We start from the raw sequence: 23,202 nt of genomic DNA on the forward strand, positions 1-23,202 counted from the left end.
AGATCTCATTGTAGTTTTAATTTCCTTTTCCCTGATGGCTAAAGACGAAGAACATCTTTCATGTGCTTGATAGCCATCTGTATATCCTCTTTGTTGAAACTTTGCTGCTTTTCTTCTTCCTGAATAGCCTTCCATTTTCCCTAGTGTTCTTTCTTTTAAAAAATTAAAAATTTTGTGTTGAGAGAATTATAGATTCATATGATTCATATGTAATTATTGGAAATAACACAGAGATCAATAATAGTAAGATGAAAAATTCAAAAAGTGGACAAACATTTTGGAAAGACCTTTCTCCAAAGAAAATATACGAATGGCCAACAAGCACATGAAAAGATGGGCATCCTCATCAGCCATCAGGGAAATCCAAATTAAAACCACAGTGAAACACCATTTCACACCCATGAGAAGGGTTACAATTTTTAAAAAAGGAGAGAAAATGACAAGTATTCGTGAGGATATGTACAACGGTGGAGCTGTTTTGGAAAACAGTCTGTGAAAAGGTTAAACGTAGAGTTAGCATATGATTCAGCAATTCTATTCCAAGGTATACACTCAGGAGAACTGAAAACATATGTCCACGCAAAACTTGTACATTGATATTCAGAGCGGCGTTATACATCATAGCCGAAACGTGGAAACAGCGCAAATGTCCATCAACGGATGAGTGGATAATAAAATGTGGTATGTCCCTACAGTGGGCTGTTGCTCATCAATAAAAAGAAACATTGATACACGCTATAGTAAATGCTAAGTGAAAGAAGCCAGTCACAAAGGACCACCTATTGTATGATTTCAATTGTATGAAAGATCCAAAACAGACAAATCTATACAGACTGGAAGTAAATTAGCAGTTTCCTAAGGCTTGGGGTGTGGGGGGATTGGGGAATTGACAGATGGAAGATGCAGGGTTGCTTTTTGGGGGTAATTAAAATGTTCTAAAACTGTGGCGATGGATACATAACTGTAAATATACTAAAAACTGCTGAATTGTACACATTACATGAGTGAATTGTATGTTCCATGAATCATATCTCTATAAATTTTTTTTTTTAAATAATGTGGAGAAATTTTCTGTACCCTTTACCCAGTTTACCCCAATGGTAATATTTTGCAGAACTGCAGTGGGATAGACTATTGAGACCAAGGTGTTGAGATTGATACAGTGTTATTTAGATTTTCCCAAATTTGCTTGTACTCCTCTCTGTCTCCCTGACTCTCTTTCTCCCTCATTCTCTCCATCTCCCTGTGCCTGTGTGTGTGTATTTTGTCCTGTACATTGTATCACACATGTTGGTTTGTGTATCCACCACCATAGTCAAGATGCCAGAGAGAACGTTGCCTCGTTTAAAGCGCTGGTCACTTTAGATCCTGTCTGAGGATGGTCTCCAAAGACCTTCACTTGGTCCTCAATGGTAGTAACCCAAAGCAGAGCAGACGCCCCTTGCCTCCAAGCGTACTCCTCCTTGCTGTCAAAGGGCAGAGGTCATAGCCGAGCATGCATTCCCACCCACACCGGAGAGGCGGAAGATTGGGATCGCAGGCACCATTCATCTAGATTCTAGAATCACCCACACTTCTGAAAGAGTAGGAAGTTATCTTACCAAAAGGAGGAGGAACACGAATTCTGGAAGGGGGAGACGCCCCCATGTCTCCACTCCCGCTTTCTCCTCCCACCAATTTCGGAAGCGATCTAACTCCCAGGCCCAGTGGGTGACTTGTCAGCGCTTTCGGAGATCCGGTATTTATTGGGTTGCCAGTAGCAAACACTCTCAGGGAGAGGACTGGCAATGATTCATCTGTACTGATCCCTGTGTTTTCATCAGCCTTGCTTCCGTGCGAGGGGACAGCCCCGGCCGCTCTTCCACATCATCATCACTTTGGTTTCTCTCAAAATGTTTGCTCAGAAAAAGCCCAGAGTTTGGCCGGGGTTCATTCTGGGCTTCCAGGGGAATTTCCCTTCCTCCTCGGACTCCATGGGTGAGGTTGCTAGAACATTCACTCCTTACCTGGCAGGGCAGAAGGTAAAGCTGGTCCTAGCACAGATGTTCCCTTGGATCAAAGACAAAACTTACTAGGATCCCATCATTTAGGACAAGAGATATGGGAAGAAATAGCTGTTGTTACTTTCTGTCTCTCAGCTGTGATCCTGTTGCCGCCAACTCACTGGTCCTGTCACAGCTGATCACATGCCAGTCTCAACTCTACCCTCCACCAGGATCTTCTTATCCAGCCATGTCGTGGCCATCGAACACCTTGTGTACATTTGCCCTGTGCCACCCTGACTGTGGCCCCTGAATGCTGACTTTGTCACCCGGCCCCCACTTCTGCAAAAATCTCAAACTCCAACTACTCACCATCCCAGAACCTTAAACTTTGCATTGTGACTGGTGCTTGGGAGAGTTTCCAGAATTGAGTACTGCTACGTAGGATAATAATATCTTGATGGTTTGAGCAACTTTGTGAGATTAATAGAAGCTTGGAGATGTGAGAAGACTTGGCCCGAGGTCACACAGTGTCATGGCGATGAAAATCTGTTATAATAATTTAAATGACTCTCAATCCTTTAACCATGGTTTACTTGTAGTCTCCTAGATGACAAGTACTTGTTTTCCTTAGTAAGACATAGCCTTGAAAACTGGGCTTTTCTTTCCTTTTTTTTTTTTTCCCCCTGTCTTTTTTTTGTGTTTTCTAAAGCCGTTCCCGCGGCATGTGGAGGTTCCCAGGCTAGGGGTCCAATCAGAGCTGTAGCCACCGGCCTACACCAGAGCCACAGCAAAGCGGGATCCGAGCCACGTCTGTGACCTACACCACAGCTCACGGCAGCGCCAGATCTTTAACCCGCTGAGCAACGCCAGGGATGGAACCCGCAACCTCATGGTTCCTAGTCGGATTCGTTAGCCACTGCGCCACGACAGGAACTCCTTGAAAACTGGGCTTTTTAAGAGAAAAAGGGATGATCGGTGGGCTGGAGACTCAAGGGAGAATTGATGATACAGTTTGAGTCTGAAGGCATTTGCTGGCAGAACCCCCTTTTCCTTGCAGTGTATGGGGGGATGATCGGTCTTTTCCTTAACACCTTCAAATGATTGGATGGGGCCCACACATTATGGGGTAAGTCTGCTTTACTCAAGGTCTACTGATTTAAATATTAATCTCACCTAAAAACTACCTTCTCAGCAGCATCCAGACATGCTTGATCAAATATCTGGGTACCATGGCCTAGCCAAATTGACACATAAAACAAACCATCACACTAGGCAAGGTTTTATGATAAAGAGACTAGGAGGGAAGGAGAGGGGTTTGAGCCATCCTGTGTGGGCCTCTGACCAAGAAAAGAGAAGTACTTTAGATCAATGAAAGAAACATCCAGAATAGGAGGGGGTTCTTACTTCTGCTCTCTGCTTGAGGAGCTTCTAGGCAGAACTACCTCACAAGCTATCATACAAATGTAACGGCAGCCATCGGAAAGTAAACTTGGCACGGTTGCGTCTGAGAGGCCAGGGGATGCCCGGGGGTTTAGTCCTCTCAAGTTGCCTGTGGTTCCCGTGTGCTGTGGTCAGCTGGGTGCTGGGCTGGACTACTGGTTAGAGGATTCCTTGTGGCAGGACCAGGGTGGTTCTGCAGAGAAGGCTGCAGAGATAACAAGCCATTTGGTCTGAGGTCAAATGGATTCACAGCTCGATCTCAGGAAAGTGTAAAGGCAGGACTGAGTTGGCCAGGGTGCGCCCAGACTTTGCCTAAGCAGAGAGAGGGAGAAACACAGCAAACCTCAAGTTTCCCCTGTTGCAGGCTTCAGTTGCAAGCACTTGCAGGTCCGTCTGCAACTGCATAGATCAAGGATATTACTTCTGACACCAGCCTCCAACTGGCTGTGTGCCTCAGAGCTTCAGCTTTTTGCTTTCATCCTAAGGCTCCATGAACCACACCCAGGCACCATCCTGAAGAGGCATTGGAGGCAGCAGGTGAAAACCATCATTTTAGAGACTGGACCTTTTCCCTTAGAGATGCCGAGACGTTCCTAATGGGTTTATTTATTTATTTATTTATTTATTTATTTGTCTTTTTGCTATTTCTTTGGGCCGCTCCCGCGGCATATGGAGGTTCCCAGGCTAGGGGTTGAATCGGAGCTGTAGCCACTGGCCTACGCCAGAGCCACAGCAATGCGGGATCCGAGCCGCGTCTGCAACCTACACCACAGCTCATGGCAACGCCGGATCGTTAACCCACTGAGCAGGGACAGGGACCGAACCCGCAACCTCTTGGTTCCTAGTCGGATTCGTTAACCACTGCGCCACGACGGGAACTCCCCTAATGGGTTTATTTAAATCGTTGCCTCAAATTATGTATAAATCATGCAAAATTTAAAGTCCACGTTTTGTCTGCTAACCAGCGTGGAGAACTGGATTCATTAGAGAAAGTAATACATGTCGGAGTGATGTGACGACATTTTTGACCTTGTCGTACTGGTAAGTGATGCATCCAGGAGTGAAAACTAGGTCTTCGTTTCTTCAGAGTTTCTTGCTGACTCCCAGACACGGTGTCAGCCTGATTTACCAGCACCCGCCGTGGTCCTCTACCGCCACCGACGCATCCTAGCAGCCTTGATCCCGCGCTTCGGCCGTGGCCGTCTGACATTCGCTGTGAGGTCAGCTTAGGCCAGCCGAGGGCAGGGCGCTTCCCTTCTTTTTTGTCTAATGCCTTGCTATACACTCCCAGTACTTTTATTTTGAGAAATTTAAAAAATGCAGAAAGGAATAAAGCATAATATCACACACATTACCTTCATCCAGAGTAACAAACGCTAAGGTTTTGTCGTGTTTGTTTCTAGTTTTTTGGACATGAGTGAAACATTACAGAAGAAATTCCAGTCCCCTAGGACCATTGTCCTAGACTGGTTTTCTTCCTTCCTTCCCCAGAAGCAACCAGGTTCGTGAGTTTGATATGTGTTCTAGTCCACAGGAAAAAAACAAAACAAAACAAAAACCTTTGTATGCACAACTATACAAAATATTTTGCGTGTGTTTTAAAATCAAATCATGTGGTACCCGACTGTGCACATTATTGGATAACTGCGCTTTTCCATTCAGCCTTATGTTATGATTCTCATTCCTAGTCTGCTCCATTTTATTTACTCTCCTGTTGATAGGTATTTAATTTTTTTCCCTAATTTTAATGTTTACAGCCAAATGTCAGTGGAGAGCTCTGTACGGTAGCCCCCTTTTACCTGTGGTATTGCTTTCTGTGGTTTCACTTTCTGCAGTTTCAGTTAACCTATGGTCAGCAATGGTCCACAAACTATTGAATGGAAAATTCCAGAAATAAACAGTTCACAGGTTTTACATGGCACGCGCTCGGATGGGCTCTCGCATGGCCCTGCTTCATCCCCCCCAGGATGTGAATCATCCCCTTGGCCAGTGTGTCCTTCCTGTCAGTCACCTGGCGGCTGTCTCGGTTATCGACTGTGGCTCAAGGAACCCTGATGGCCCCAAAGTGCAGGAGTAGTGATGCTGGACACACATGGTATCTGGAGAGTCTGGTACTACTTGTGGTTTCAGGCTTACACTGGGGGTCTTGGAACGTTTCCCCTGCAGATAAGAAGGAGCTACAATGCGTATATCCATGGGCACACGTTTATCTCTCTGTGGCATGCATCTAGAAGTGGACTGCCTGCTTGCTTATTTGTGTGAAGTCGTTCTTACACCAGGAGATCAATAACCATGGGTCTGTCTTTCCACCTAGGTGTGGAATTCCTTGAGGTTGGGGGCTGCGCCCTCGTCATCTCGGTATTGCCAGAGCCTGACACAGACTGTTGAGATAAATAAATAGATGCATGAACGAATGAAATGCTCCATCTCTCCCCCTGCTTTCCCAACCTAGTTTCTTTGTCACCCTGGCATGATGAGAGTAAAGGGGAGTCTCTGCCCCCACTCACACGCTGTGTTACTCAAATTATCTCCTTTAATTACCACAGCTTTCTGAAACAGACCATTTCGCAAGGCTTGGAGACATGAAGTGAATTCCCACCATCACAGTCCATTGGGAGTGAAGGCAAGATTTGAACCCAGGTCTGTCCAAATCCAGAGCCTGTGGCCTCTCCGTTCTCTCCTGCTACCTCTTCTTCAGTGGGACCTGCTAATGTGGAACCGGTCTGATCTCTTGCCTTCATAAACATAAGATCAGCTTCGACAGCTCTCCCTGCTTCAGTGAAATTTTTTTCCCTCTGAGTCTGGGGAAATCACCTTCATTAATTATCCCGCAGCTTTGATTAATTAACCTACATCCTTCCCTCTCAGGCCTTCAGTATACATGTTAGGATCTTAAAATGTTAGTAGAATGCTTTGGCGTCCGTGAGGCTAAGTGTGATTCCCATAATAATGGGAAGGCTAGACCGAGGGGTCGAGGAAATGTGCTCAAAGTGACACAGGGAATTAGAAGCCAAGCTAAGATCGGTACCAGGTCTCCTGTGACTGGGTCTGGTGCCCTTTGATCTGGCTTTTGGGTTATCTGATGGGGCTGGCTCCTCTCTGACAGGGAGGAGAGCTGGGTGGTATATGGCTTTGCCGTCTAACTGATTTCAGAGGCAATGAGAAAGGGCAAGGGGTAGGGACTGGGGATAGGAATGAATATGACAGATGCCAAGAAACACGCATTCAATAAAGTCCAGCTTGGTAAGTACCAGGTGGAAGTGCCAAGTGATGCCGAATCCGCTGGACTGAGGTCAGAGGAGGAAGCCGTCCTGACTGCAGGGACTGTATCAGTCAGGTTGGCCGACGCTGCAGCAGACGACCCCACACGCTCTGTGGCAGAACATTCTACAGACATATTACTCGCTCACATCGTGGCCCAGTGCTCCTGATGGGTTTGAGCTCTGCTCTGTGGAATCGTTTGGGAAGTCAGGCTCCTTCCAACGACAGCCTCTTCCCTCTTTAGCCCACCGCCTGCAAAGTCAGTGTCCAAGGTGAAGAGGGAGCCGGTGGGGAGTCAAGGCCAGTCAGGGGCAGAGCCTGGGCTAGAGCAGGCATTCCTGGCTCCACGACCTGTGACTGGTTTTCCTGCCACATTGCCCTATCACCCAACACCACCGTTTGCTCTTCTCAGAAGTGGGCATCATACGGCCTGCTCTGCCCATCCTTAGCATTGAGATTTCAAGCCCTGGAATATATTTTATAAATGGGCATGTGCCCTGCAGCACATGTAAGCATGGCTGTGGTTTCTTTTCTAAGTGACAAAGAACTCACATCTTACCCACCGCGACCTGGAATCCTTTTCCTTCAAGCCCTGGAGGTAGATGACAAATCTGAGGAGCATTCCTCATGGGTGGAAAGACGGCTGCAAAGTGATCACATGGGGCATGGTCACTGCCGCTGTGAGTCTCAGGCACGGGGGCGTCTCTCCCCAGCTGGGGTGGTGTACCCATGCCTGCTGTGTGTGCCTGTTGACAGTGAAATCAGTTCTTAGCTCTCCCAACCCCTCCCACCTACAGCCACCAAGCTCATCACCACTGGGTCAGTGATTGACCTTGAGCCTGAGCTGCAGCGTCCTTGGATGCTGGCAGGGTAGTTGGTTGGCCAGAGCCTGGAATTTGGGATCCAGCACGTCTGGTGAGAGTCTTGGTTCTAGTGGTTAGTGGGTTCGTTTTCCTCATCTATAAAATGGGGAGAATGCCTCACATGGTTGTTTTGAGAACTAAATGAGCTCATTATGAAAATTGCTGAGCATCTTGAAATAGGCAACAGTAAGGAAAGCTGCGGTTACTTTCATGCCATGTCCAACTTGCAGAGAGATGAGTTCTGGGCACTTGTATAAGGGTTGAGTCAGAACTTTACTTTGTGGCTTCCCTGGTGGCCCCATTTCGATAAGCAGACTTTTGCTTCAGGGTCCCCTCCCTCCCTGTCTCAATTTCTTCTCTCAATCTTAGCAGGCTTGGCCGAGGATTCGGTCAAGCCGGATCCCCAGTGACAAGTGCCACCTGAAGGCCTGTGGACTGGATTCCCAGGCTGGGCTCCCCCACCTTGGCCACCAGGCAGAGCAGTCTGAGATCTCAGGCTTTTCTGTGGCCCGTTCATGGTCTGGTTCCTATTGACCTCACGGACCTGGGCTTATATAGCCCTCCTGACTCTCACTGTAACCAAAGTGAGCTTCCACCTCAGCTTATCAGGCCTGCAAGAGCCTGGCAGGTGACCCCAGGAGGAGGGAGTGGGAGCGTGGGCAGAGTGAGGCAGGGAGGAGGGCCAGGTCGTCGTTGGTGTTCAGTCCTTGCTGTGAGCTGCTGTGGCTCCTGTGGGAAGGCATGCCGGGCATACCCCAGAAGTGTCCTGTGGAAGGAGAGGAGCCCGGTGACTCATCCAGGGCTCCCAGGGCCAACCCACCTCCACTTTGGAAACGTTTCTGGGTGAGATCCAGGTGGGCTTGCCAGGCTCTGAAGAAAGCCCCAAGGCAGAGAGGTGGAGAGACTTAGAGGCAGGTGCTCGGAGGGCAGCCTGTCCACTGCAGTTGCTCTGACATCAGAGGGGATGAAGGATACAGGAAGCGTCTGCTGGAGCCATTCTCTCAGCAAGCTGCTTCCCTCTCGGGCCTTTTGTTCTGCCTGTGCCCTGGATCACACTAATGGTCTAGGTTCAGATGTCACCTTCTTGAAAGGGGCTTTCCTGGCATCCTGTCTGAAAGAGCCTACCTGCGATTACTCCATCCCATGTTAATTTTCTTTCCATGGCCCTTCTCTGGCAGCCTGGCTAGTGTAGCTTAAAACCTACCAGTCCACACGTGTGTCTGGGTGTTGGGATAGGTTCAGACAAGACTGCAGCAGGCTTGGGTCGGGGTCATTACAGAAGAATGAGGGTTCAGTGCCCATGCTGGTCCAGGGAGCAGCTGCCAATGGAGTGCTAAAGCTTTGGTTGAGTATTAGGTGTTGGGGTAGAAGATGTCATGAGTCAAGCACAGCCTGCAAGGTAAGCACCCAGCAGGCACGACTAACCAGGGGACCTAGGAGGAGACCAGAAGGTCCAGTGTCCTTTCTGCTGATAATGTCAGGCTGGCAGGAGGCTCTCTTGGGAATGGACAAGACGCACCTCTCCTGGTCCTGCTTTGCAAAGGGCACTTTGCTATACCTGGTTTCTCTCCCTCAGTGTGGCCACACCGATGATGTCATTCAAGGTTGGGAGAAGTGACAACTTGTGTGCACACCTCGATGAAGACGCTTTACTATCCCAGAGGTCATTTTGAAAGCCTGAAGGTGATGGGATTCTGAGACCTAGGAAGAGTCTCTTTTAGAGTTTTGTTCCAAAGGGGAAGCAGCCTGCAGTGGCCCCTAGAATTCTGGAGACTCTGGAATGCAGAGCAGCAGGGCTCCACCTTCTGTGACCATAGTTTTGCGGCCACAGGTGAGAGCAGCCACTTCTTCCTGGACCAGCTCAGCAGGACCAGCTGGTCTGTATGCAGTGAGTCAGACCGTGGTCAGGAGCTGGGGCAGCCGATGTTCCGTTCTCAATGAGCTTGGTCCTTGTCTCTATTCTCCACACTGGGGGAAAGGCACCTCACTTCTCCATACTGCACAATGATGCCTCTGCCTGTAGGCAGAGAAGACATTAGGGTGCCTGCCCTTATGCTCTATGGATCTTTTCCATTCTGATCCAGTTACAAACTAACAGCCTCTTGTCTTTCATTGTACAGTCAGGTTCTGCAGTTTCTGAGAATGAAACTTGAATGGCAGAAGGAAAACTTACCCCTTATCATTATAATCAGTGTCCATCCTGTGAGGGCAGGCTCCACTGCCAGCATTTGCAATGTATTAATTGTACAGTTGACCCTTAAACAGCATGTGCTTGAACTGTGTGGGCGCAAGGATTTTTTTCAATACATATAAATGATGACATTACTGGATCTGTGGTTGACTGAATTTGCAGATGTGGAACTGCAGATATGAAGGGCTCACGTAAAGGTACACTTGGATTTTCGACCTTGCCTGGCTCAGTACCCCAACCCTGGCATTGTTTAAGGGTCGGCTGTCTTCATAGCTGACTTCATGGTCCCCAGATGATGAGGTTCTTAGTTAAAAGTATTCTGTTTTAATCATAACTGCGTTAAGTAAAGCACCTCCTCAGTAGTGTAGTTTCGAAGTTACGTAACCTTTTTGTGCCTCAGTTTTCTCCTCTGTAAAATGGGCGCAATGGTATTACTTACCTCTTAGGATTTTTGTGGCAATGACATGAGTTTCTACATGGGAAGCACTTGTAGCAGGACTTGACATATATCCAGAGCTGTTTTAAGTGTTTGATATTAATTTTTAGCATTGCCACTCATTTAAAGACGGTGAATCTGCAAGAGAGAAATTGGATATTGTTTTTAAATTAGGGGTGCCCTCCTTGGGAATCTGTGCTGTTTCATATTTTGAACATTCTTCCATCTCACTTTTCTGCAGAAAAATTTGCAGTGGTTTATGGATTCAACAGAAGCAAAATTGAATCGTTGGGATGAAAAAGAGAACAGAGACCAATGGAAGGATCTAGAAGGGATAAATTTTGCCCCAGGCCTGAGCCGTGATGATTGGAACAAGTGGCCAGTGAATTTGTGCTTACTTTCCTTGCACCTGAGGCAGTGAGAGGCATGCTGGGTGGCATGTGTTTCTCTTGCTGATCACAGCATCAGACACATTCATTTTCAGGGATAAACTAGTGTGTGTGTGTGGGGGGGTGGAGATGGGGGACCAGACACAATAGGAATTTATTATGTGGTTCCTTTAAGTATAAATGACTCTGAGTAGAATTTACTGTGGCTGTATATCCAGTTTTGCTGATGAAAAGCTGTCAAGAGTGTGGATCGTATGTGGATCCTCTGAAAGATCCAGGGACTTTGCTTTCTGGAGCTGAAGTATTAAATTGGAAATGATGGTGTGAACGAAAACCATATGACTGAGTGGGAGCAGCCTCTTAGAGTTGGCAGAGATGTACTGAAATTTGAGATTTTTTCCCCCTCTCTCTGCCCCAAACTCTTTGAGGGAGCACCTCCCTGAACCTGAGGCACTTGAACTCATCTGTCTGCTGCTCCTAAATCAGCCACAGGGCATTCACCTCAGCTCCACCCATACAGCAGCCTGGCAGATGCTTACCCATCAGTCACCGCGTGAAGTACGCTTCTAGGGATGGGGAGGAGGAAGGCATTTACTGAGCACAACTCTATGTCAGACACTTTCTGGGACACTTTATACACATCATTGCACTTATCACATTCATTCTATGTAGTTACTATTACTTCTGATTTATAGATGAAAGCGTTTGTGGCTCAGAGAAGTTAGGTAGCTTAACCAAGCTCACACAGCTAGGTCTGCAGCAGAGCCGGAGCTTGAAACGAGTGGTCACTTGGTTTATTCACTGGGTTAGCGTCTCTCTCTCTCTTCCTTGTGAGATGCTGCTGATGCAGAATTTGCTAAGACATGATGCCTGCCCTCCCCACCCTTACTGTCTAGTTGGGGAGGCAGTTTTCTAAGTCCTTGCCTAAGAGGTCTTGTTATAATCGAGCTTAAACCTTAGTATTAAAACCGTGTATTCTATGCTGTACATGAAGCCGTTTGAATTCCACTTGAATGCTCTTGGTATTTAGGTTAAATGGGGAGGAAAGGATGAAGTGGTGACTGAGGTCGGGAGCTGAATGATAATATTATGTATTTTCTACACTTAAAGTCTCCTTTATGGAGACTGTGTCTTTGAGCAAGCCTCCTGTAGCTTCCCAAGAGAAGTTTAGAAAGTGAAATTTGGCCTTGAGCCATCTCTTGTAGCAAATCTCCTGGCCCAGGACGCAGTGAGATTCTTTAGCAAGAGACCATGCAGATTCTTTTTCTCTAAGGAACTTAACTTCGAAGAAACGAATTAAACGCCGAATTTTTAGGAGGCTCATGGTGGTGTCAGCTTGCAAATATGGCTCCTCCCCAGGGTGTTCCCTGGAGGAAGGCCTCTGTGCAGAGGAACAGCCAACACTTGCTTCTTATCATCCCTCCTCTCTCCCCAAGGGGCCACCTTCTTCTTAAGAACTACATCTGTGTCTCGCGGCATCTCAACTCTCTCTCGCTCTAGGCTTCCTCAGGATGGAGCCCGAAAGCCTGCAGTAGGAACATTCTGGACACCTGGTATGAAATAACTGACTGAACCAGAGATACGGCAGGGACATGACACCCCTCTGTTTCTTCTCTGAACCACCACCAAGAGCCAGGGTCCCTCCAACATCGGGTGCCCCAGCTTCTGTGACTGCCTGATCTCTGGATGGCTTTGGGCATAAGGATTTCTTTTATTCCAGAGCCATTTGTCCCCATGTGGATTTCACCTTTGGACCCTCGTTCCTCCCTCTGTCACCCAACAGAAGACGTCTGCTCTCTCCTTTCCATGACAGACCCTCAGAGATGCTGAGACAGAAATTATGTCTCTGCTCATTATCCCATTTTTTCTCTCTAAAGGCGTGGGGGTTCTAGTCTTCTCAAGACGCTGATTGTCAAAGTGTGCACCATTCTAAGACAACCGTGCAGTGACTGTGTTCCGGCTCCACGTCCTCGGGGTGTGAACACAGCAGAATAGGCCCGGCCCCCATGGAAGTTGTCGCCACTCTGCAGAGGGTCGCACTGAGTTGGGAGCACTTTGCTGCCTTGAGGCAGGCTTGTGGGTAGAATAGGTGCCTTTTCACACCTGACTTTGATACTCCCCCGAAGGGTGTCCTTCTGCCTCCATTAAGCTGGGTCTGCGGTGTCCCTCCTCCCAAATTCCCTTTGCCCAGCAGGAGCCAGTGGCTCTCTCTCCTCTGCCATGATTGTGGGGAAGGATGTCCGCAGAGAAGCTGAATGCCTCTGGGGATGATCCAGGCCTCATGTTGCGCTGGAGAACAGAGGCACTTTGTGTGTGTGCAAGTGTGTGTGTGTGCAAGTGTGTGTGTGTGTGTGTGTGTGTGTGTGTAGGGCCGCACCCGCAGCATATGGAGGTTCCCAGGCTAGGGATCTAATCAGAGCTGCAGCTGCCGGCTTACGCCGCAGCTTACGGCAACGCCAGATCCTCAACCCACTAAGCAAGGCTAGGGATCGCTTTCTCATGGATACTAATCGGGTTTGTTAACCGCTGAGCCACAATGGGAACTCCCCGTGACACTTTTTGGAGAAGCTTTGAACCCATAACCTGGTGAATCCAGTTTAGTGATGTTCTCGCCATACCTGGAAAACCCCCTCTCTTTCTTTTTCTCTCTTTAGTGCCTAGGAACCTTTTAAAGTTAATGCTTGTAAATAAAAGGCTTGAGAGGTCAGCTGCTTTCGCCCACGTCCCATCAATCCCAGAGGAAGGATGGCTCTCAGTGCGGTTGGGAGGGCAGGGCCACTGGCCAAAGTTGGGACGATGCTTTCCAGGAGACCATGTGTGTGGAAAGTCCCTGGAAAAGTCCTTCTAACTGGGCATAGATCAGGCTCTAAATCTCAAGTGACTGATATTTGTGGTGGTTTTTTCCTTCTAAATGTCCTGCTGGATTTCTTCCTCCTTGGTTGTGAGACATTCTCAGCCCTTAGCCTGTCCCTCCCTAAGAGAGGCTGCCCTCTGGGGCTTTTGAGAGAGCAATTCCTCTCCTATTTCTTTAAATCCCACCATTAGGTTCTGACCTGTTGAGGCGATGATGTGGGTGAGCAGAAACCGAATCCGAATCTGTATGGACTGCATGGCCACTGAGGAAGGTCACTTCATCTCTGAGTTTGTTTCCACTTAAAATGCTGATCTGGGAACAGATTCAGCACTCAGTGAGTTGAGTAGAAAGATAAGGTGAGGCCAATAGGGACCGATCACCTCTCCCCCAGGTCTGGTCACCTGTTCCATTTAACATGCACTGACAGAAACAACACAACAGGTGCTGCTGGGTGCTGGAGGTGCAGCAGAGAGGAAGCACCCACAAAGTCCCTGTTGTCATGGAGCTTGATTTCTAGAAAACATACAGGTAATTAAGTAAACCTGGAATGTGTCCCATGGAAATATGTGCTACAGGGAAAAATAAAGAAGAGTCCTGGGGAAGGGGGGCGCGGTGTATGTGCGTTTGTTTTTGCATGTCTGAGTGTGCAGGTGTGGGTTTATGTAGGAACTGAGCGAAAGACTCGTTGAGAAGGTGACCTTGGGAAAACATCTGAAGAACGTGAGCCATCAGGGAGTGTGGTGAGAGAGGGGTGGCGCGTTGGTTCCATTGGGGAAGCCTTCAGGCACAGATCACTCAGGGCTTCGAAGACCCCTGCACCTTGGGCCTTAACTCTGAGCCACAGTCCGGCTTTGGAAGGTTTTAACTGGCAGAATGAGAGGACATGACTCAGCATTTCGGGAGGATGGCTCTGGGATGCAAGCCTTGCTGACAGAGGGTCTTTGGCTTCATTTTCAGTGCTGTCCAAGCTGCTCCGGATAATCTGGAGGGATCACTCTCTGAACCATGCTTTAGAGGTGAAGAGAAAGTAAAACCAAACAACTAAGGGTGGCAGGAACCAGCCCCCATTTCTAGACTTGCTTTACCTTGTCTGCAGAGTGAAGCTGTGGGGAAGGAGGACAGAAGTCTTGTCACTGTGGGGCCAGGGACAAGCCAAGGGGACGAGCATAGGACAGTAGAAAACGTGAGCTTAGCCTTCACAACCAGCCATCGGGTATTAGTACATAAAAGTGAATTGGTGATGGGCAGCGATCCAGTGAAGCCATTACACCTGCTAGAGAAGCAGGGAGGTCCTTGCCAGGTGTCCTTGGAGAATCTGAGTGGGGATTGGACTTACAAGCCGGAAGCCCTCCCTCCCTGTCCCTACTGCCTGTCTCCTCACCTTCCCCACAGTGTACCTTTGTGAGAGGTCATAAGCAAGAGGGTTTGTGGTTGTGGACCAGAGGTTTTGTGTAGCAAGGGGGAGGTAAGAACAGAAAAGGCGCCTGGCATATGCCCTGCTGCCCTGGGCTGGGCGTGAGCCCATCCTTGAAAGAGGAATTAGAGTGGCGGTGGAGAAAGTGTTTTCCCCCAAGTGTCTGTGAGCCTGGGAGCCCCATTGACCTCATGCAAGAATGTGCTCTCCTAAAGCTGGGGGAGGCTGCCATCTGCTGGTTCAAGGGAAAGACCAGTCTGGCCAAGCGCTGCCCATTTTCTTTTTAAAATCGTCGCAAATTCTCATTAGTATAGATCCTCTGATTCTCAATTTTAGGAATGCTCAGAAAAATTAAGTAACTAGACCCAGATCATTCAGGAATTGGAAAACTTGATTTTTAAGCTCAGTTCTGACTACAAACATGATTACTTGTGTTGAGAAAGTATTTTTTTTTAAACCATGTGCTTAAACGTTTATTTTAATTTTTACAAAATGCTGTAGAAATGAACCCAAACTGAACATAAATGTACATGTACATACGTGCAAAATTTTAAACTTCTGAAAAAGAACCTGTGAAAGTAGATGGTTAAAATAAAGAACAAAACAAACTTAAGAAGGTTTAAAACCAGCATTATGACACTGACATTGAAATTGTTGTAAAGCTGTCCTTATGATCACATGTGCTCGCAAGCTAAGCTTTGTGAGGGAACCAGCAAACAGAGGTGTTGCATGTGTGCTGAGTGGAAGAGTGGCTGCAGGAGTAGACACGGGGTGAGTGTTCCTCAAGGCACCGAAGCCCAAGGAGGGGTCAGCAGCCCTGGTGTCGGTCCCAGCTCTGGCACTTCCAGGCCTGTGGACTTGGGGAAGTCATCTCACTGCCTCAAAGTCCAGCCGGTTAACCTGGAACTGCAAATACACGGGGCTCATGTGGGAGCTACTTATTTTGAGTAGGTGTGTATGTGTTATTTCTGTAACATATTAAAATCTATTTTCCAGTCTTGGTGGGGTTGGAGCGATTCTCAAGAGGACAGCTTTTCCCTGCTTCCCTTCCAAGCTCTAAATTCCTTTGCCGGGCTCTCTGGGGAGGGAGGAGGACAAGGGGTTAAGCCCTCTGCTGGCTGCAAATAACCCACACCAGCCCAAATCTGGCAAGATGCACCCTGTGGACCAGGTAGGCAGACGGGCAGATGCCTTTCTGTACAGGAGTGAGCTTTCTAAAGGGCCGCCCTGGTTATGTCACTCCTGGCCTGAACACCTTCAGCGCTCTCACCTGTCTCAGAGGGTGCAAAGCCTTTCAGGCAAGGCTGTACCATTGTCACCCTTGGTGACCAGCTGCAGCCTTCCCTGGCATTGTCACAGCCCTTATGTTGGCCACAGTAACCTTGAGGGAGCCCTGATTCTCCAGCCCGTCCTGCCCAAATTCTGACGGGTTGTACCGTGTGTACCTGGGCCCCTGCAGCCATCCGCGATCCTGAGCTCCTGGGGCCTTTTCCCCAGCTCCCCACAGCCCTGATTAGGCTGGCTTAACTGAAATGATGAGGAAAAGCCCCCCATAGGAATTGAGGACAGCTCAGAACTAGGAGTGTGGACAGGGAGAGGCTCTCTGAGACCCCATGTGCTATGGATTTTACTTTTTAAACACTGCTGAGAACCGGAGGCTCCATCACCTTTGACCTGGACTCCCGCAGTGACCTCCTCACAGCTCTCTCCCACGTGAACCTCGGCCCAAATACGGACTGCAGCAAAGAGATGGTTAAAGAAAAAGACAAACAAACAAACAAAAAAAAAACGGCATGAGGATAATGCTCCTGTGCTTAAAATTCCTTAGTAGTTTCTCCCTGTATTTATGGAAAAGATCAAAATCCTTATTCTGGACCAAAAGTATCTGCAGATCCCAGTTCCTGCTGGAAGTGCTTGCCTCTCTGTCACCCCTGCCTCCCTTGCTGGTTAACTCCTTTCTTATCATTTAGATCACGATTCCCATGCCTTTCCTTGGGGAAGCCATCCCGGTCGGATCCTCATAGGTGTTCTCCTGGGGTCTTCTATTTGCTTCCAAAGCCTGCCTTCAGTTTGCAAGTTATACCTCCGCCGGTCTGATAGGAATGTATAACTCACATTGCCAGCCTCTCCCTGGCATGGAGGCTGCCCGAGGGGTTGTTTTGTTCTTTTAGTGCAGGGCACAGGGGGTTACTCAGTACTGACTTGTAAATGAGAAGGGAAGTGAGAATCTTGGGAGCCCCCTGGATACACTGGAGTCGGCGAGGTTGGGGGGAGAACAGCTTGAGAGGGGCAAGGCGAGAAGGCAGAAGGTGGGACGGATTGTAGACCCAGAGAATAGGCCCGTGTGGGGGGCACTGTGGTGGTGTTGGTGGAAGAAGCCAGCCTCAGAGGCTCCTTGGTTTGCATTCCTCGCTCAAGGTTGAGTCCCTCTGCAGTTACCCAGTGGGCCAAGCTCAAGTTCCCTGCCCTGGCTGCCGTGGGGAGGAGAGTGTTTTCCCCATGGCTTCCATGGTGGGAGGAAGGGTTCTCACCGATGGGAAAGTTTCCAAAACCAGAGAGGAGTTTGAATGGTGGGACGCCATCCAATGACCAAGGTCCACTCCAGGGAGCGAGGCGGGAATAGGGGCGTCAGGTGGTCACAAGAGTGGTACTGAGCACCTGGCACTCCCCAAGGGCTGGCCTGCCTGTCAGGGCCCCTGAGAAGAGTTTAAAGAGCAGGACTATTTCCAATGGCACGGGCAGTATGGAGGAGACCCATGAGGGCTAGCGTAGCCCCCCAGGGAGGAGCAGAGACCATCGGGAGGCCTGAAGGGGCAAGTGGGCATAGCAGTTGTCTGAAGCCTTGTGTGGAGGCAGTCAGTTGACAGGTGCTGCACCTCTTATGAGGGAAACTCACCAGCATGATGCCAGCCCACCATGACCCGTAGAGATGGAGCTGGAGGACCAGTGCCCTGACTCCCCTTCCCGCCCCCTTCTCCAGCAGTCTCCTCCCTTCAATGTCCATGTGCTGCCCATGGAAGCCTGAGGGCAGGCAGGTCCATTGATCTAGTTCAGGTAGGGTGGCCCTTGGGACACAGAACAGGAAGGAGGTGTACAGATGGCAGAGGGGCAGAGGGAAGACCGAACACCCTGGGAGTTAATTCTCCATGAGAGCCTTGGAGTGCTTCATGAACTTGAGCTCGGACTGGGAGGGTAGAGTAGGATTTCAGGAGACCTTTCAAGATGAAGAAGGCTGCTTGAATGGAGCCACAGAGCTGGCCACTGAAGGGTGTTTGAGAAGCCCTGAGCTCACACTTCTGGCCAGAACCTGTGGAGCAGGCAATGTATACCCACTGGGCAGGTTTCTAATGCCATGGCCTCAGACCTTCTGCTTACCTGGCCTCCACGTGGAGGCATCTATGACCTTCCAAAGGCCATGATTAAGGACTCTTGTTTGATGTGGCTTCTTCACCAAGAGAATTTGATTCTTGTGTGGCCTCTGGGGAATTCCTTACCAGCTTAGTTATATCTCTTCTTTGGGAGGGGCTGGGTTGGGAACTCCCAAATCAGCAGCCAGTAGAGGGTTAAACCTCCCATGTAAGGTTTGGTTGTTACAGGGAGCCAGTTTGTTTGGGTTAATACAGCAAGGCGAGTGTTGCTATGGCTGGATTGTAGGCAACAAATCTTATGATCTGGAACAGCAAACTGTGTATATAACATGACAGCATTTATTAAAGCAAGATAAACTCAGCAGCAAAGGATCTGGCTGGAGCCACACATTCCTGCGATCCTGGCTTCTGAAGCCATCACATTCCATTTGAGTGAGGCCTATCAGCCCAAACATTTTCATTAAATAAGTCGATTTGTTGAAAATTCCTAAGAGAATGAACTGAGTATTGCCCCCCCCCCACTCCCACATCTGTATTTAAAAGAGAAATGTATCATGTGCGGTTCTGACTCACATTCACTGAGTACAAACAGATCTGCTTTGCCAGGCCGTGGGTTCCCCCATGAGCAGATGTATTCAGGCCAGACTGGGTGACACAGGGCTCCCTTCCTTTTAGGGGCCGATGAGTGCAGGAGAAGGACACAGTCCTAGCAGACATTCTTTCTAATTCACCAGGTTGCAGGAGCCTGATGAAGGATCCAGATAGCTGCCCCACACCCCTCATTGTGCAGCGCTACTCTGTCACCATGGCACCCGTGTCCTCAGGGAAGGAGAGGTTTTCATCAGGGGCTTGGGGCAGAGCAAGAACACTGGGGCCAGAAGCCCTGAGTTTACATCCTGGTTCCATTGTTAATTGGGGAAGTAGCCACTGGCAAGTCCTTGCACTCCTGGTAACCCCAGTCCACTACACACACACATTTTTTTTTTTTTTTGGTCTTTTTGTCTTTTCTAGGGCCACTCCCGTGGCATATGGATGTTCCCAGGCTGGGGTCCAATCGGAGCTGTAGCCACCAGCCTACGCCAGAGCCACAGCAACGAGGGATCCGAGCTGCGTCTGCGACCTACACCATAGCTCATGGCAATGCCGGATCCTTAACCCACTGAGCAAGGCCAGGGATTGAACCTGCAACCTCATGGTTCCTAGTCGGATTCATTAACCACTGAGCCACGACGGGAACTCCCAGTTGGCCATATATAAAGTGACGGTAGCAATAGCCGCACTCATGAGTGCTTGCCATCTGCCAGGCGTCATGCAAAGAGCGTCTGGGGATGGTATCATTTATTTCCCACAGAAATCCCATGGAACTGGAGAGGCAGCTCCCCCCTCTTTACTGATGAGGAAACTGAGGCCTGGAGAGGCCAGGGACTGAGGAATGGAGGAGCCAGGGTTTGAACTCAGGCCGTCTGCCTCTGGGGACTCTAACCCTTGCATGACCACAATTGTCACCTCATCTATGTCATGGAATTTTTAGGAGATTGCATTAGAAAATGAGTATAAAAATGTCACTTAAACCACAAAGCGTAAGTCTTGGGAGTGATGAGCAGGAAGCTGAATCTTACGTTATAAGCTTTTCCCAAACTTCTTCAACTTTGCTCAAAACGGTTTTCCTCCCTCAGTCCCTCTCCTTTTCGAAGTTCCTCACTTGGTTTGAACACTTGGCTTTGGTGGAATTCAGGCTCAACAATGAAAAGTACACCAACAGCCCAATTTAAAAGTACTTGTGCTTTTATTAAAAAAAAAAAAATACAATCAGATACTGTCCAGATGTGTTTTGGAAAGGAAGACGTCTTTAAAAATCCTTAGTTTACATCATCATCATCATTATTATATTAATAATATTAATCATATCCTTAAAAATCGAAACAGTATTGCTTTTCTGAAATGTAAAAAAAAGGGACGGCTTCGGGACACACACGAAATCACTGCTAACAAAAATACCGATAATTAATTATACAGCTTTGTGTAAAATACGGCTGGTTCTAAACAAACTACACTGTACAGCCTACCCCACTCCCATTCCCAGAGCCACCCAAGAGAAGGAAAATCATTGTGATGCTGTCACCGGGAGATTTTTGCTGAATCAAACAACAAAATAGGAACCTGTTGGACGCTGTGGTCTTTGGTGTTGAAGGAAGTACTTGCAGGGTGGGCGAGGCCAGTGCTGCTGCCGCCGGCCCCCGCGGTCCATGTCACCTTTAACTTCTGCCAAATGCCCAGGTGTGGCGGGATGGTCGGACTGGTTGCATCAAAGCTTTGGTAAAATTATTTTCTTTCTCTGAGCCCTACTCCTCTCACCCAGTTGTCCCTGGAATTTATGCGCGTTTGCGCCTGCCTTCCAGATTCCGGAAGTTGCTGGGTCTCAGCTTCATCTCAGCAAACTGGATTGAATATTCGTGGCCCTTCCAGTGGAACCAGTTGACACCCTGTGAAAAAGAGAAGAGCTCCAGATTGGTTCCCATTAGGCAAGGTGTTCACTGACCTGTTGTTTAGTTAATGGAACAAAAATGAGGTCTGTTTCAACTTGACCGTTTGGTAGCTCCCAGCTGTTTCTTGCCTCTTTGTGTATTGATCTGTGTAGCGAAAACTTTCAAAGGGGTGGACTGAATCGGACTCTTTTTTTTTTTTTTTTTTTTTTTTTTTTGCTTTTTATGGCTGCATTTCTGGCATACGGACGTTCCCAGGCGAGGGGTTGAATCGGAGCTACAGCTGCTGGCCTACACCGCAGCCACAGCAACACGGGATCTGAGCCGCATCTATGACCTACACCACAGCTTATGGCAATGCTGGATTCTTAACCCACTGAGCGAGGCCAGGGATCAAACCTGTATCCTCATGGTTCCTAGTTGGGTTTATTACCACTGAGCCACAAAGGGAGCTCCAGGACTCAATTTTTTTATTTTAGGCAGAAGTCACCTGAGTTTGTATTGAGCTTTGATCTGGCATCTTGAAATAAAATGGTGGCTAAGGAAACTTGCCATCATTAGGAACAGGTGCTGAAGGAATTCAGGTCATGATTGGAGGTTATAGAATTGAGTAGCCACATGCAAGGAAGTCTGTAATCTCAGGATTCCTGCAGTATTTTTGTTTGTTTGTTTGTTTTGTTTTTTTTTTGTCTGTTGTCCTTTTAGGGCTGCACCCATGGCACAGGGAGGTTCCCAAGCTACGGGTCTAATCGGAGCTGTAGCCGCCAGCCTATGCCAGAGCCCCACAGCAATGCGGGATCTGAGCCACGTCTGTGACCTACACCACAGCTCACGGTGACGCTGGATCCTCAACCCACTGAGTGAGGCCAGGGATCGTAGCCACAACCTCTTGGTTCCTAGTTGGATTTGTTTCTGCTGCGCCATGACGGGAACTCCCCCTGCAGTGTTTTAATCGGGGTTTGTATAGAACGACAGAAAGAGAGCATAGGTGGACACATGTTTTGCAACCTGACATATATATAAGGTTAACTCTTGGTACTCTTACTTGAGAAATACATGGTCTTGAACAAGTTATTGAAATGCTTTGGGCCTCAGTTTCATTATTTTTTTTTCTTAAGATCCAATAATGCTAACCTTGAGAGGATGCTGTGAAGATGAAATGAATTTGCAAAGAAGCTGTGTCAGTGCTGGACACATCATAGGCCCTCAGTAATATTACTTCCCCAACCTCAAAGAGGGAGAAACATCCTTGGAGCTTTGACCAATGATTTTCCTCAAGAAAGACTGTATTTGGGGAGTTCCTGTGGTGGCGCAGTGGTTAATGAATCCGACTAGGAACCATGAGGTTGCAGTGCGATCCCTGGCCTTGCTCAGTGGGTTAAGGATCCGGTGTTGCCGTGAGCTGTGGTGTAGGTCGCAGACGCATCTAGGATCCCTCGTTGCTGTGGCTCTGGTGTAGGCCAGCAGCTACAGCGCCGATTGGGGCCCCTAGCCTGGGAACCTCCATGTGCCTCGGGAGCAGCCCTAGAAAAGGAAAAAAAAAAGAAAGACTGTATTTGTTTCTGAGTCTCTTAGGTCTGGATTTGCCTCTTTAGCAAAGTCTACAGATGTTAGTGTACAGATGTTAGAATTACCCATTGAATCCCACAGACCCCTTGTCCTACTGGGGGCGGGGGGGCTCAGCCTCAGGAAATCCTCCTGTGAGCCCTCCACCCAGATGCTGACGCCTCTTCTTTTTAAAGCTTTATAGGGCTGGGAGGGGACGTGTCCATGGAGCAGTTAATGGCTGGTAAAATGAAGGAAAATACAGACGTTTGATTTAATTCTAATTTTCTGGCACTGATGGATATTGGGCAATCTCCGAGGGTGACGGGGTGGGATTCGAATAGCTCCCTCATTTCATGGGCAAATGTGCTTGTAATGACTCAGCTTCGGCTTTGTGCTGCCTTCCTCTGCTCTCATTCTTCCCTCTGATTAGAGGTTTCGAGCTGGAAGCAAGCACTCCTTGAACTATGACAGGGACCGAAGCCAGAGAGGGAAAAGGACTTCAAGAGGCCATGCAGTGGCCAGAGCAGAGCCAGAGCTGGGACTGAACTCCTATAATTACTCTGTGGCCTTTTATGTCATCCTCTTCTTCCAAAATTGTATGGAAGAATGGAAAGAAGTTTCCTTGTAGCATGCAGTTTTTAGTCCTCCAGAAGGACTTGGTGTTACACTGCTGTTGGGGACAGGGGGATAAAGGCAGCGCAGTAGCACTCAGAGTGGGCGTGTTCCTGAGGCACATGATGAGATGGGGAAAACGCAGGGCTGGTGTCCAGAGGTGTCCCTCAGGTCTTTCGTCCTCTGTAAAATAGGCGTGTAAAGTCATGTCCTGGGCCCCTCTCAGAGCAAAGGCGACAAACACATGGGACAGAGAAGGCAAGAGGACTTTGTAAAGTGTCAGAGATTAAGTCAAGGTAAGGGCTTACTTGAAGGTCACAATCATTTGTTTCTCGTTAACTCAGTGTATCAGAATCAC

The 23,202-nt window shown here is 48.4% G+C and overlaps 1 protein-coding gene and 1 long non-coding RNA gene across 3 annotated transcripts in view; one reads left to right on the top strand and one right to left on the bottom strand.

The window, feature by feature from the left end:
- The window catches only part of LOC146407169 (uncharacterized), a 190,738-nt gene that overhangs the window by 150,527 nt on the left and 17,009 nt on the right, over positions 1–23,202 (top strand). The window contains exon 8 of one of the 2 annotated variants that reach the window (XR_014825995.1): positions 5,972–6,190. The exons of the other annotated variant lie outside the window; for it this stretch is intronic. This is a non-coding gene — a long non-coding RNA (uncharacterized LOC146407169). Of the gene's footprint in view, positions 1–5,971; positions 6,191–23,202 lie in introns of those variants that run through there. 2 annotated transcript variants of the gene reach the window in all.
- Positions 19,965–23,202, bottom strand: part of TNC (tenascin C) — a 96,971-nt gene continuing 93,733 nt past the window's right edge. Inside the window, 1 exon segment of the mRNA NM_214230.2 lies at positions 19,965–20,684. Within this exon segment, the coding sequence (NP_999395.2) occupies positions 20,574–20,684 (111 nt within the window). The 3' untranslated portion in view covers positions 19,965–20,573.

This window comes from Sus scrofa, chromosome 1, assembly GCF_054392235.1.
Source record: "Sus scrofa isolate SSC_HxYL_T2T_F1_AM1 chromosome 1, Sscrofa_HxYL_maternal_Yorkshire_Landrace_v2.0, whole genome shotgun sequence".
Lineage (NCBI taxonomy): Eukaryota > Metazoa > Chordata > Mammalia > Artiodactyla > Suidae > Sus > Sus scrofa.